General features: G+C 43.8%; 1 protein-coding gene across 1 annotated transcript in view; it reads right to left on the bottom strand.

The window, feature by feature from the left end:
- Nucleotides 1-16,016, bottom strand: part of LOC124788368 (collagen alpha-1(I) chain-like) — a 305,934-nt gene that overhangs the window by 46,837 nt on the left and 243,081 nt on the right. The window contains exons 9-10 of the mRNA XM_047255632.1: nucleotides 11,663-11,751; nucleotides 3,350-3,499 (exon numbers count right to left, since the gene is read on the bottom strand). Coding sequence (XP_047111588.1) covers nucleotides 3,350-3,499; nucleotides 11,663-11,751 — 239 coding nt within the window. The remainder of the gene's footprint in view (nucleotides 1-3,349; nucleotides 3,500-11,662; nucleotides 11,752-16,016) is intronic.

Genomic DNA, 16,016 nt, shown 5'->3' with positions numbered 1-16,016 from the left:
ATCCGATAAAACAGTGAAGAAAAATACGCACGTTTATGTGCAGCTGTGTGGCAGGACTCAATTGCAAGCCGGCCGTGTGGCCCAGCGGTTCTAGGCGCTTCTGTGTGGAACTGCGCGACCGCTCCGGTCGCAGGTTCGAATCCTGCCATGGGTATGGATGTGTGTGATGTTCTTAGGTTAGTTAGGTTTAAGTAGTTCTGTTCTAGGGGCTGATGACCTCAGATGTTAAGTCCCATAGTACTCAGAGCCATTTGAACCATTTTTGTCTCAACTGCAATTATTAGACCTATTGTAACTGGCTTAAAATAAATGTCGCTTTTGAAACAACCCTTGAAGTTTGTAAATCTAGAAACTTTAACGGAACCTCATTTGGATATTCTACGGAAAACTAATTTTTTCACATCCGTGCAATTAAAAGCTTGTACAGCTGCCGCAACGTCGTCAAAATTACCTAGATTAATAATGAAGATCTCAGCTGTTGTAAAAGAGAATTGTTTAGAAAGGTTTTTAAGGACACAAAACATTTGTTCTCTAAATTATTAATAAAAATATGTAAAAGACTGTCAGATAGACTATAGTCCATAGCGATCCCATCTTTCTGGTGATATGTTTTTCAAGTGAGTGGCTGTACTCAGTTTTCCCAAATTTGAAAAAAAAAGAGAGAGAGAGAGAGGGAGAGAGAGAGAGAGAGAGAGAGAGAGAATTGAGACAGTATTTAAAGTATCTTCAGCGGGAATATTTATATTGAAATTCTCGACATCGAACGAAGCTCAACTTGGAAGGTCTAAACTTTTCAAGGTGGGCACCATTTCGTAATTATTTTATATGCTGTAAACGACTCTTTTGTCTTGGTATTACAGGAGCTATTAAGTAGTTAGGGCTTCAACAAAGACTGACAATTCTACTGGTCGGATGGGAAGGGATTTTAAAACAAGATTCAGAGAGCACAATTATGCAACTAAAGGCAGTGACCGGCGGTTGAGGAAAAGTTCTACTTGAGATAGTTCAAACAGTCTACATTTGGAACCTAAAGGCAGAGATTTGGTCATTTTAGAAGATCCGGAAATTTAATGCTAACTGTTTAAGTAAACCAGAATATATAATTAATGACCAAGCAAAAACAAACAGAAAATGGTTCTCCAACATTTTTAATGAACTGTTTTCTTAATTTCACCTTTCCATTTTTCACTGGTATAGATGTAATACCTTCTGTATTACTTGCGACGTACGTATAGTGCCAAATAAAACGAGTAACTTTGTAACTATGGTTTTTCCACGTTTTTAATTTTATTACTTTCATTTTTTACCATTTAGCTTATGCCTTAAGTATGATTTAGTTTGCCTATATGTTGGCATGAGACACGCGCCATATTATTTCAATATGAAAGTCTGTTTTTAATGTAAAACTAATCTCATTAAAAAGTAATGGTTTACTGTCCTGTACTGACGAGCTGTAGGTCCAGCACTCACACCCCATCTAGTTGTTACAACCCTTCCCCCCCCCCTCCAGCTCAGGAGCTGTAATATATCACAATGGCCGATAGGTATGATTTGGGAGAGAGGGGTGACTCACGCCGAAGCGTGCAGAGAATCACAGGCGAGTGCGTCACTGACTTGATGACACCGACTGTACACGGCGATGGCGCGAGCCCAGCCGGAATCTGCAGTCGACGTCTGGTCGCCCAGCCTTGCGGACGTAGCTCTAGAATCCGTGGCAAAGTGGCCGCTGCCTGCGTTGGCTACGAATGTATCCACGAACACGGCTGACTGCTCCCTCCAGAGTGACCTCTGGTATCCAAGTAGAGCGCCGAAGGGAAAAAACCGGCAGCCGTCGTTGTAGCGAGCCATAGCGGCTCCGACCATTCACCCAGAGCAGCTCAGTCAGTGACCGCAGACAGCTCTGCAGAATAGCAACAAGACTGCCTGATTTGAACCTCCGGTTTCACTTATTTACGTCTTTTCTACGCCTCTGACGTAGTTCCTCTGGAGGGGGGCAACTGGAGTGCTCTTTAGTAATTCCAATGTCAGCTTTCCTCAGCTCGTTTCAGCACCTACACACAGGACAGTAGGCGCTTTTGTAACTACATTGTATGTATTCCTCACAGCACATCAGTGCCCTGTGCTGCAGTGAGCTATGTATGAAACCTGCCTCACAGAATCATTTGCTAAATATCGACATCGCCCGTGTCCGCGCCCCGCAGCTGGGCGGTCAGCGCGATAGAATGTCAATCCTAAGGGTCCGGGTTCGATTTCGGGCTGGGTGGGAGATTTTCTCCGCTCAGGGCCTGGGTGTTGTGTTGACCTAATCATCGTCGTTTCATCCCCATTGACGCGCAGGTCGCCGAAGTGGCGTCAAATCGAAAGACTTGCACCTGGCGAACGGTGTACCCGACGGGAGACCCTGGTCCCACGACATTTACATTCTAACATCGCCCGAGCCTGCTGTCCCATGTGTCAACCGGTCCCTTAACTACTACCTTACAGCCATAGCTGCTCGAAATTTACGGGAACTTTACAAATACTCACCTTTACCCATTCGTGGTGCACCATAGCGCACGCCATTTTACTTACGTGGTGTCGAGAGCCGCTATATTTATTCGTCTGCTAACTGTCTGTATGTCATATCGGTAATTCTGTCCTTATGTGAACACAGTAACTTCATGTCTTGTAAGTTCAAACACTTGTTTGTCATAGGGTTGTACTCGTATTGCAGTGTGGTACGTATTTCTCTAAAAAATTATGAAATTTGGTTTGATAATATTGCGCTGTAAAAATACGGTTTTGCATATGTTCACATTTGTAACGTAACAATGTGTTATTAATTTAGCAAGTGATCTGATGAGCCACAGCCGAAACGTGTCATGAAAGTTATGGTGTTCCCTCAAAGTCTAACGATTACTTTCGTCACCTATCAGTCTTTTTAGAATAATAATAATAGTCATTAAAATGGTGGCGCGTCTCACTCACGTCCTTCAGTCGTACTTAGAAAACTGCAGTTTATTAATGAGTCCCTAATGAGTTAAAATGCGATACATAACCTTACTGGCACTGCCAGGAAATAACACTCATCATACGGTAGATTAATATAATGTACATTAACTGCAGTGTACCTGAGGTTGACAGTATGCCACCGAAACGCTTTGAGCGGATAAATATTAGGAAAAAGTACCTGACGCAATTGAACTTATTTCATAAATTCGGAATACAGTTGCTTGCACAGAACAGTTCCGTAAATGCGGAGAAAATGAATCATCCTCAGTATTTTCAGATACGTTTACCTACAGATAAAGGCCGCACATGCCGCGACGCGGACAAGGTCAGCACGCGATTCGAGCGCAGCGCCGCCTACCTGGTGTCCGGCGGGGCCGGGCGCGCCTGCGGGGCCCGGGTCGCCCTTGGGACCTGCGGGGCCGGGCTCGCCCTGGCCTCCAGCCGCTCCAGGCAGTCCCGGGTCGCCCTTCTCGCCCACGGCTCCCGGGGGACCGGCCGTCGCCAGCGCCTGGACAGAAGCACGTCGTTACGCGCCGGCAAACGCCTCCGGCGCCGCCCGCAGCACTTACCTGGAGTCGTGCCCAACTGGTGCGTGGCCGCAGCCTGCCCTGGAACGCCGTGCCAATTGTCACACGTCTGCAGAACGAGACCGACCTTTTATTGACCAATTATGTCCCGCCGTCCTCATTTTCTTGATGCGAAGGAAAACTAGAGGTTATCGTAATGAAATTTTAAGCTCTGTTCCGGTGCATGTTGAAAATACACTACTGGCCATTAAAATTGCTACGTCAAGAAGAAATGCAGATGATAAACGGGTACCCATTGGACAAATATATTATACTAGAACTGACATGTGATTACATTTTCATGCAATTTGGATGCATAGATCCTGAGAAATCAGTACCCAGAACAACCACCTCTGGCCGTAGTAACGGCCTTGATACGCCTGGCCATTGAGTCAAACAGAGCTTGGATAGCGTGTACAGGTACAGCTGCCCATGCAGTTTCAACACGATACCACAGTTCATCAAGGGTAGCGACTGGCGTATTGTGACGAGCCAGTTGCCCGGCCACCACTGACCAGACGTTTTCAATTGGTGACAGATATGAAGAATGTGCTGGCCAGGGCAGCAGTCGAACATTTTCTGTATCCAGAAAGGCCCGTACAGGACCTGCAACGTGCGGTCGTACATTATCCTGCTCAAATGTAGCGTTTCGCAGGCATCGAATGAAGGGTAGAGCCACGGGTCGTAACACATCTCACATGTAACGTCCACTGTTCAAACTGCCGTCAATGCGAACAAGAGGTGACCGAGACGTGTAACCAATGGCACCCCATACCATCACGCCGGCTGATACGCCAGTATGACGATGACGAATACACGCTTCCAATGTGCGTTCACCGTGATGTCGCCAAACACGGATGCGACCATCATGATACTGCAGACAGAACCTGGATTCATCAGAAAAATGACGTTTTGCCATTCGTGTACCCAGGTTCGTCTTTGAGTACACGATCGCAGGTGCTGCTGTCTATGATGCAGCGTCAAGGGTAACCGCAGCCATGGTGTCCGAGCTGATAGTCCATGTTGCTGCAAACGTCGTCGAACTGTTCGTGCAGATGGTTGTCCTCTTGCAAACGTCCCCATCTGTTGACTCAGGGATCGAGACGTGGCTGCACGATCCGTTACAGCAATGCGGATAAGATGCCTATCTTGACTGCTAGTGATACGAGGCCGTTACGATCCAGCATGGCGTTCCATATTACCCTCCTCAACCCACCGATTCCATATTCTGCTAACAGTCATTGGATCTCGACAAACGCGAGCAGCAATGTCGCGATACGATAAACCGCAATCGCGATAGGCAATAATCCGACCTTTATCAAAGTCGGAAACGTGATGGTACGCCTTTCTCATCCTTACACGAGGCATCACAACAACGTTTCACCACGCAACGCCAGTCAACTGCTGTTTGTGTATGAGAAATCGGTTGGAAATTTTCCTCATATCAGCACATTGTAGGTGTCGCCACCGTCGCCAACCTTGTGTGAATGCTCTGAAAAGCTAGTCATTTGCACATCACAGCATCTTCTTCCTGTCGGTTACATTTCACGTCTGTAGTACGTCATCTTCGTGGTGTAGCAATTTTAATGGCCAGTAGTGTATAATGGAAGGAAAAAATGTCCGCCTTCCACCAACATAGATTTTCTTTTATTTAATCGCCAAACACGTTCCAGCAGAGTTATGGCATCCTCCGTGGTCACTGCACTACCATCTTGTGCGTATTTGCACAGGCGTGAAGTGTGCATTGTACAGACAACGCTTTGTAAAGCTTTACTGTCAGAGAACAAACAGGTTGGCGGCCTCAGCACCCTTGCGAAGTCTCCAGAACCCTTGGACCAGTCACTTACAACCACGTTTACACCTCATAGCGGGTATTACGTGCATATTTTAAGTGCAGAAGTACGCTAACTTTGAACCTCTGGGTCTCGGAAAAAACATAATGATATGGAGAAAAGTGTCGATGGTCCTTGAGAATATCATATGTAGAATATATTATATAAATTTCGACGCTATGCCAAGAATAGTAATTATAGAATTGCCTATCCTTATAACCTGTACATTTTGTACCAAACGTCATGGTTTTTCGGCGTTTTCGTTAGGAACAGCCATGAACAAATTGTGCTTTAATAAGCCGCCTGAGGTCCACCCTACAACACAGCCAGTGCAAAAGAACAAACCGATTCGTTTAATTATCCTGAGCTGGAGGAAGTATGTAATGTTCAGCTTTTGACCCTGTGTTGCAGGATAGCTACAGTAATGCCCGTTCGTCTGATAGATATAAGAATGGTCAGCAGGCCAAGGACTATGGAGATCAGTTGACCCCTTATCCATGTGATCAACACAACCCGAGATATAACCCCCTGAAAAATCGTATTTTCGCACTCGGCTTTTTAGGAAATAGTGGTATCGTGTGCTGTCGTGCACGGAGCGATTCCGATATCTTACAAGTATTCGACGACGCGACCTTACAGCCTTCAGATCGTACTTCACCAGGAGACAACCATCCCGTCCATCTACTCTCAAAGTTTACACCCTATCACGGGAACACTTGATACAGCACAGTGCGATGACATCGCTAATTCCACCTAATTTATTGACTATAACTTGCAACGTGTGACGGTGATTCATCATTGCAAATATTTTGAAAATATTTTTTTCCACACATTATATTTATACCCTGATGATATTTCGCTTCCACGCTCCATTTGGGATTAGGAGTAATACGAACATTTCTCAAACATAATACTACAAAGGTGAATTTTTCTGGGTTCCCCTGAGACGAATTAGCTTTGGAACAATTAAATGTGAAGTACACAGTCATTGACGTATACTCATGGAAATAAAATATGTGACAGGTAAGTGCAGAATAAAGAGTTCTCGTTTAATACGTTTTTCAGCGGTGATGAGTTCTTAAATAGAAGTAAAAGTTTATTTTATGCCTGCAAATGTTCAGTCTTCTGCTTCATTTAGTTCGTCGCGAGTTTGACTCAGACGTTTCAGTTCAATTCGTCCGTTCTCAGTGCCGTGTGCCGAAAGCCTGACAAGAGTCGCTTTTCGAACAAAATAAACTGCAGACAGTTTTGTGCCGCCCTCATTCACGCCTACACGTACTTATCACTTCCGAAAATCCTAACCAAACAGATTTTCTTTATTCTTTGTACATAGCATAGCTTCTCAGAGTGCGTACTGCGAAACATAGAATGTTCGAAATTTTAAGGACAATAGCAATTAAGTGAAGAGATAAAACTGTAATCTAAAGTAACTTTTAAAAAAGCAACAGTTATAAATTCCCAGCATCAAGAGAAAAAGCAGTATACGAATTGTGTACGCGAATAGAAGGAAAAGAGAGACAGCCTTTCAAACACATTTCTTCTTTGCAGGGAACACATAGTGCGTAGTGGGGCAATCACTCTGTTGTAGAACTAATTCAAATGCCAAGATCACTTAAATACTGTCTACTGGATGACCGGTTTCAACACACTAAAGGTGCCGTCATCGGATCTGAATGTAGATTAACATTTATATCCAAATGGTTTATACATGTTAATCTACCTTCTAAATGGTTTATAAATGTTAGGCTACATTCAGATCCGATGACGGCACCTTTAGTGTATTGAAACCGGTTATCCAGTAAACAGTATTTAAGTGATCTTGGCTTTTGAATTAGTTCTACATTTCTTCTTCTCCAGTCACCGAAAGGGTAAAGAACAAGGAAGAATTAAACGTAATGATATGAAAACGCCATAGAATACACTCGTAATCCATTTTCTATCGCAAGAACAATCAATCAGGAAGTAACAAAAGTGAATGTGGAAGTAATATATTTACAGGACGTGTAACCACTTTTAGATGGCTGGAAAACTTCGTCACTTCTACCTACCACAACATTTATTTGTGCTACTATCACAGCAATAAAAATTAGAACAGCAATAATAAAAGATACAATACAGCAGTGAAACGAGAAAGTCTCTACGCAAGCGGGTGTCTAGCATTCAACAATAAATTAAACAAATTAGAGTAAACAGTACAGTTACAAAGGAAAGTCCAATAGGAACGACAAAAGGCTTTGAATTAAGAGTCATAATACAACACGCCAGAACACAAAAAAAGACAAACGATATTGAAAGGAAGACATAAGTTTTTGACATATGACGAGAGTGAACGGCAAAGGGCTAACGAAAGAACACTTCACGTGTCTCTGGCACACAAATTCATAGCGAAATGGACCTCAAAAGTTCAAACTGATATAATACTACAGAGTATGAAAGTAACGGGAAAAGGAATAAACGGTTTCAGAAGGAATGTATTAAAATTAGAAGTATTCCAAGGTACAAACATTAAGGAAACAGGTGTGAATTGTTCTGAAGGAATAAAAAAGAGACGCAGCGAAGAGAGAATGCAAGAACTTTGGAACAAAAGGACTATAAGGGACGAGAAGGGATGCAGATTTTCGCTTTGTCCCTAGTTGGCCACAATGAAAAAAAAAAAAAAACATTTCCATATACAAAAGACCACACAAGAGGGGGAGAAGCAGAGAAAACAAATTTTCTCTTCGCTCAGTAACTACATGAAAAGCCGAAGTAGCTGAGGTGAAATACATTACCTCAACGTATGACCTGCTGTTCCACTCCCCCTTGAAAGCATGAAACATTCAACATAACATACTTAAGGAATATTAGCATACCAAAAGTAGCGTGAGAAGCTATGAATGTTTGAAATAATTTGCTGCAACACATAAGTAAATTGTCAGGAAGCATCCACAACTTTGCGAATAGAAATTGTAATTTAATCCAGAAAATGGTGGTGCAGATAATATGTTTAACACGCAGTTATGCAGTAATTCATATACATTTTTCATTTCAACTAACACACTTCGTCCTGTAACAAAGAACAAGATGGTATTCATTCCGAAGCTGCAGTTCATCAAATGACCGAAACGAACCCTGGTTTCAAGTACTAAACGTACAAGTAAATTATTGCGTACTTGAAACAAGAGCTAATGAAGATTATGTGATGTTTCTTGAACTGTTCTTGCACATATTCCCAAATTACTGTCGAAACTAGACGTCTGCGTTTCTTCGCGTGAGCCCGTTGCTTGTAAGACAATAACTTTTTTTAATTGTGAAATGCGGTTGAGAAAACGATAACACACTGGTGCTCAAAATCAAAGAAACAACCCGCTATTTCTTTGCCCTGTGTTTAATTCACGATATAATAATACAAACTTACAACAGACGTCCGTAAGATAGTGTTCTGCTCGGAAAATGGCATTCTAGTCAACGGACAACCACGCCAACTATGACATCAGGAGATACCTATCACACGGAATAGTGTTTGCCGGGTAGTCCCACCTCCACAATTTCTGTGTGGACACAGTCACAGACGGTGCAGTATGGCACAGAGACGACGACTACCACACTCTCTGCGCTGGAATTTAATAGGAAGAACTGAAGCAGGACAATCGCAAACTCATGTGGCACGATGGCTTAGCGTAAGTCGTTCAGTAAAAACGGAGAGACATGTCAGGTGTGGCGACAGTTTTCAGAGACCGAAACTGTATCACGAAGACCAGAGCAGGGCCGACCACGTGTGACATCAGAGAGATAGGATCGTCATTTGGCTGTAAGTGGCTGACATTACCACCTTAGTACAGCGCAGCAACCGGCAACTGTCCTCGCAGCATCCACTGGACATTGTGTTGTATCGAGGCAGATGATGCACGGAAGGCTTCAACAGAGTGGTCTTCACTGTCGGAGACCTGTTGTGTGTGTGTTCGGAAAAGGGAACCTGTAGAGTGAGTTGTCAACATGCCACCTGGACAGTCGAAGAGTGGGTCAATGTTTTTTTTCCACAGATGAGTCCCGATTTGTTCTAGACAGTGGTTCTCGACGCATTCGCATTTGAAGGGTATGTGGAACACGATTTCGAGAACCGAACATTGTAGAAAGATATCGATATTGAGGAGCACCGCTAATGGTGTGGGTAGTGATTATGTTGATCACTCGAACGTCTCTTCATAAGATTGTACGGGTGAATGGGAAAGGTTTAACTGCTGACATGTATCGTGATTAGGTACCTCATGTACGGTTGTTGCGATGTGCTGTGTGCCCAGACTTCGTACTGGTGGACGATAATGCTTGACCTCGTGGAGCACGAATGGTTGATGTTTTCTGGGAGACGGAAGATAATGCTCGCTCCCCCGATTTGAATCCCGTAGAGCAAGTTTGGTAAGCATTAGGGAGACGGGTTGCATCACAGCAGCACCCACCAACCACTCTCCAAGACTTGCGTGCAACTCCGCAGGAACAATGGGCGTTATTGCCTCGATATTGATGACTGTATTCGCAGCATATTCCGTCGTTGTCAGGCCTATACTGTTGCCATTGATGGTCACATCTCACAGTCAGCATATGAACCAGTTGTCAAAATGTGTGTACAAATCTGTTAAGTTTGGAAAAACGAAGAAAATTTTCGTCTACTATTATGCATGTTGTAATTGTTCACGTTCTGTATTCTTTACATTGCTTCTACTTTGCTTTGACCAGCAAAACAAACGCAACGTTGCAAAATTTCCTTTTGTTGCTTTAACTTTGAACACCAGTGTAGTTCAGAGACCAAGTAGTTTCACCTCTTTACCTCAGACAATACGAGTAATACAAAATCAGTTTTAAAAGCTATTACATCACAAATTCTTGAAAAAAAGTATAATACAAAAGCAGTTTTTTCTTAATATAACTTCTAATCCAGTGGAATTTCCATGTACATATCTTAATAAGCAGACGTCCCAATGGAAGGACAGTTAGTGTGTTTTCTATGTCACCTGTTTCAAACATGTGTGTTACACTCATATGTTTTATTTCAAGCATTTCATCTCTCATTTCATACTGAAATGCCATTAGACAGCTTGAATCACGTAATTAAATACCGTAAATTGTTAAATGAATGCTAACTTCTTACACGAAAGGTAGAATTTTATTAAGCAGCTTTTCTACAGGTAAGTCTTCGAGAAACACAACAGAGCGTACACACATGCCACTACGAGACGTAGACACGATGATACCAGGAACCCGTGTACTATGTGCGGCAGTCCACAGACTATTACAGTGACACTAGTCATAGATGAAAATTTAAAAAAAAAAGTTGTTCGGTCCTAAGCGAAAATTTACGAAACGCAAAAATTTATGGAATCCAGGGATGAGTACCAACATGTGTGTTTCATTTATTAACGAAATACCTCTCTACTACATTTTTTTCACATGTTAAGCAAGAAAAATGTTGCTTAAATATCTCCTGAAAATCATTTATACGATTATAAACGAAAAGGGAGCATTACACAACGTTCTATTCTACCTAAAGCTTCCACTCAGTGGCTAAAATTCTGGCAAGGGAAAGCATTCTAAATGTATTAAGAAACACACATTGTACACAAAGATTAACCATCTCCTATGACTACAAGCGGAAAGTTAACTGAGTTAATCTGCCACTTTTATTGTATTACCATGTGTTTCAGTTTAAACCGTCAGCGCATGAACGCTTCAAAGTATCTTTAGAATAAAATACGATGCATTCTTCAAGCTTTTATTTTTGTTTGTATTATGAGCATGTTACCCAGCCAAAGATTGGGAAAAAATACTCAACATTATCTTCTTTAAGATGAGCTTCTACGCTCTGATAAAAGTCATTATTACATCACCAAAAACGAACTGAGGGACTCAATTTTGTTGCTATAGTTCGACTATTTCGTCATCACCTAGCAGACGTTAAAGCTTAAAATGATGTATTGTGGAATAATACGCATGTGGTTTATACCATTATAAGCTTAGAAGTTCACCAGACAATAAATAACTTTAGAGACGGTTTTTGGAGGTACGTATAAATATTCTATAAACTCTTCATAACTTTCAGCCAGTTCATCTGAAGAAGATTTAGAAACCAGAACACTAAATAAAACTGTTTTATCAAATCTTTTCTATGTGAACTGAAATTCTGTAGCAAAGAAACGGTTTGGCATGCATTTTGAGAAAACATACGTAGATTTGGGGGCGACAGTCACAGCCGCAGAGTGATTGGTGGATATAACATCAGCAGCAGCAGCAAGCGCTTACCTTGAGTGTGTCTGGGTCCACTGTTCCAGGCGGACCGGGGCTTCCAGGCGGTCCAGGACTTCCAGGTGATCCATCTCTTCCAGGCTCGCCTGTAACAGCATAGCGCGTACTGTAATGGGGCTCGTATCAATCCCGCTTGTGCAGTCAACGTACAGAAAATTGTAACACAAGGGGCTACCAAAAGCTTCAGTGCGAAGGCCGTATAGTTAAAAAAGATATGCCAACTATGCGAATCCGCAGTGAGCACTGAAGCAATCATTCCACCAACACACTAGATTACCCGTTTGGTAACACACCACGTCATGCTGCGTGAAGTAGTCTGTAGCTGCCCGCAACACATCCTCGTCCGACAGGAACTGTCGCACCTTCAGGGTCTTTTTAAACGACGGAACGCGAGAGATAATTGCAGGGTGAGGAACCAGAACTATAGCGCTGTTGCTCGAATGTCTACCACTAGAGTCTTCGTAAATTCGTCTTTACGGCATTTGCGACATGCGATCTTGCTCACCATGAAGCAGCACCCCTTGGCGCAGATGGTTTTTGACAGACATGCTGCCCCATAGACAGTCTTCATTCTGCGGTGGTTGTTTACCTGTCTTAGACTCTCGGCAGCCAAGAAAACAATAACAATTAGCTGGTCCTGTTTGGATGCATTTGGTAACAACACCGCCATGGTTCACACCTCTGCATTTACAGCACGCACGTATTGAAGACACGAGCGCCAGACTAATGCCTTACCTGCATGTGGGTGCTTGTAGACCCGCAGCTGAGTCGCAGCGGTACCCTCTTAGACGGAAACTTTTTGATCGTCCCTTACACGGTCTGCAGTTTAGTGTAGCGTGAACTTAATATATCTAGTATTTTAATATGCTATAAGTCGTAATACATTCAATTTTTATTTTCATAAGATCCGATTGTTTATGTGGAGCGAACATGTGCCACCACCGGCGTGTTGTGTCGTGGCCTGACCGCTATTACTTCAGGGCGCAAGCTGCAAGATGCAACCTCTGCTTTCTGATTGTTAACAGTAATTTTGTTAATGATGGAAGCTGAAGAAAGGAATTAAAATCTGTGACACCGCCGGGACTCGAACCCAGGTCCTCTAACTTGACAGAAATGGTGGCCATTACACCACTGCAGCACGACGGTCAACATAGAGCCGGCCGTGGCACAAATTTTAATAGCTGTCTTCTGCTTCCATCATAATCGCAGATAAAGATGAGACCTAAATGTCTCAGGGAAAACTTTCGTTATCTCCTGCTTCGTTGTAAAATGAGTGAAGGAAGTGACTTTCAGTAGTCCCTGTTAGTAACGTAACACTGTTGAAAATATAGGCTACTACTATATCAACAGTATACACACATAAAAAAAAGTTCCCTGAACGTTGACTGTGGATAATGTATCACAGACACAGTCCCTTTGTTCAGAGATGTCACTAATCCCGCCTGAAGATGTAAACAACCACGTATGAGCAGCGACTATTAGACGGACGGGGTCCGACAGCCGATCAGTTCCAGTCATTTCAGCAGGTAGGAGGTAAACGGCTCGTGTTGTCTGTAGTTCAACCATGCCTATACGGTCAATACCACAGTTCGATCGCGTCCACACCGTTACCTTGTACCAGGAAGGGCTCTCAACGAGGAAAGTGTCCAGGCGTCTCGGAGTAAACCAATGCGACGTTGTTCGGACATGGAGAATATACAGAGAGACAGGAACTGTCGATGACATGCCTCGCTCAGGCCGCGCAAGGGCTACTACCGCAGTGGATGACTGCTACCTACCGATTATGGCGCGGAGGAACCCTGACAGCAACGCCACCATGTTGAATAATGCTTTTCGTGCAGTCACAGGACGTCGTGTTACGACTCAAACTGTGCGCAATAGGCTGCGAGCTACAGAACTTCACTCCCGACGTCCATGGCGAGGTTCATCTTTGCAACCACGACACCACGCAGCACGGTACAGATGGGCCCAACAACATGCCAAATGGACCGGATTGGAATCACGTTCTCATCACCGATGAGTGTCGCATATGCTTTCCATCAGACAATCGTCGGAGACGTGTTTGGAGGCAACCGGGTCAGGCTAAACGCCGTAGATACACCGTCCAGTGAGTGTAGCAATGTGGAGGTTCCCTGCTGTTTTGGGGTGGCAATATGTGGGGCCGACGTACGCCTCTGGTGGTTACGGAAGGCGCCGTAACGGCTGTACGATACGTGAATGCCATCCTCCGACCGACAGTGCAACCATGTCATCAGCATATTGGCGAGGTAGTCGCGCCCCCATCGTGAACGTTTTGTGAAAGACTTCCTCCACGTTAACGATACCGCTCGACTAGAGTGGCGCCGGCCGGAGTGGCCGAGTGGTTCTAGGCGCTACAGTCTGGAACCGCGCGGCCGCTACGGTCGCAGGTTCGAATCCTGCCTCGGGCATGGATGTGTGTGGTCTTTAGGTTAGTTAGGTTTAAGTAGTTCTGAGTTCTAGGGGACTGATGGCCTCAGAAGTTAAGTCCTATAGTGCTGAGAGCCATTTGAACCATCTGAGTGGCCTTCATGTTCTCCAGACATGAAACCTATCGAACACGCCTCGGATAGATTGAAAGGGGCTGTTTATGGATGACCCAACAACTACTCTGAGGGATCCACGCCGAATAGTCGTTGAGAAGTGGGACCAACAGTGCCTTGATGAACTTGTAGATAGTATGCCACGACGAATACAGGCATACATTAATGCAGGAGGACATGCTACTGGGTGAGCCGTGGTAAAAATTGCGGTTTCGGAGAGCGCGCCGCAGCGCGCAGTGTGTAGCAGCCGCCCTCCGTTTCTGGCGGTGGCGCCGTTGTGGCAGTCGCAGTTTTGGTGTCTCCCTATGGTGGGAACGGTTACCTGTTCACGTGCATTTAAGGGGCGCTATGAGCTCGCCAGAGAGTCAGTATGGGGTCAGTCTCTCGTCCCCAGCTTGCTGTCTCTCGTCCGCATTTGTTAGGCAGTTAGTGTCTGTCTGTCGTTCGGAGCTGCCTCTGTCATGTTTGTCGGATTTGGTGTGTTAACGAGTTTATTGCTTGGAGTGTAACGGCCTAATTCCTGAAATATGTTTTGATCTTGCCTATCATCTTGAGAGACGGTATCTGTAAACTGTAGAGCATCTTAACGTGTTTGGCCAACCTTGTAGAATTTCGTATAAGATTGCATTTCATGGGACTTTTCTTAGAAATTAAAATCAAGTTGCACCTTCAGTGGCAAAGATACTATTTTAATTTTTAGTGTTTTGTACCATTTCCATCCCTCCTCCGGGGGTGCATAGTTTGTGTGCTTGTGTAAATTGTTAAAACTTTTAGTTTAAAGTAATCTGTTGTGAGCGGTCTTGACTACGGCCGTGTTAAAAGGGAGCAGCAACGTTCTCTGTCCGAAAGCTCATACAGTCAAAATTTGTTTCTTTCTGCCTCTGAATAAATTGTAACTTGATATTCAGAGCGTCCTTTCTGATTATAATTTTGAATCTGTTTCTCTTAAAAAATGCTTTTAGGGACCACTAAAGTGAATAAAATTACCATTTGTTAAAAGGAATTTGGTTATGATTTCATCAGTTACTCCCTGGCAACTACTTCTATGCTTATATAGTGTTATCGAATGTGTGAATGTTCTTGATGAATCGCTAGTAAATAAAAGAAATTCTTAAGAATATTCTTTGAAAATAAATCATGGTTCACTGGGTATTAGAGGTACCGGTGTGTACAGCAATCTGAACCACCACCTTTGAAGGTGTCGCCGTATGGTGGTACAGCATTTCATGAGCAATAAAAAGGGCGGAAATTATGTTTATTTTGATCTCTACTCCAATTTTCTGTACAGGATCCGGAATTCTCGGGACCGAGGTAATGCAAATCTTTTTTTGGTGTGTGTATTTAACGTTGGCTGTATATGACGTCGGAGGGACAGGGAAAAGACCAATTTAGCATTTTCTGAATTTCCTGCATTTTTGAAAACTTTCACTGAAACTGAGCCGTGTGCGGCTCGCTTTTATGACGTTCATAGCTTGGCATCTTGTAATAGCAATAGTGGCGTCACATTTCCTTTGTGTGTTCACTGTCGCCACTACGTTTGCTCGCCTTGTCTCTCCGTGAGTGGCAGCACCAGCACTTATCGACAGCGCGTACTGTGGTACCATCTGTGGAACGGCCTCTAGTATTTCCTGGTCCTTATGTGTGGAGCGAGTTGAGTTGGGAAGGAGCAGTAGTAAAGTCCGGACAGCCAGTATTCACCCGACCGCTGGCGACACACATGCATTGTTCGACGGAATGATGTGGTGGCGAGAGTGTACGACCATGGCAAGGACCAGATTCAGCGAGTCTTA

Source organism: Schistocerca piceifrons, chromosome 3, assembly GCF_021461385.2.
Source record: "Schistocerca piceifrons isolate TAMUIC-IGC-003096 chromosome 3, iqSchPice1.1, whole genome shotgun sequence".
In the NCBI taxonomy this organism is placed as follows: Eukaryota; Metazoa; Arthropoda; class Insecta; order Orthoptera; family Acrididae; genus Schistocerca; species Schistocerca piceifrons.
This window is presented reverse-complemented; position numbering and strand designations above follow the sequence as displayed.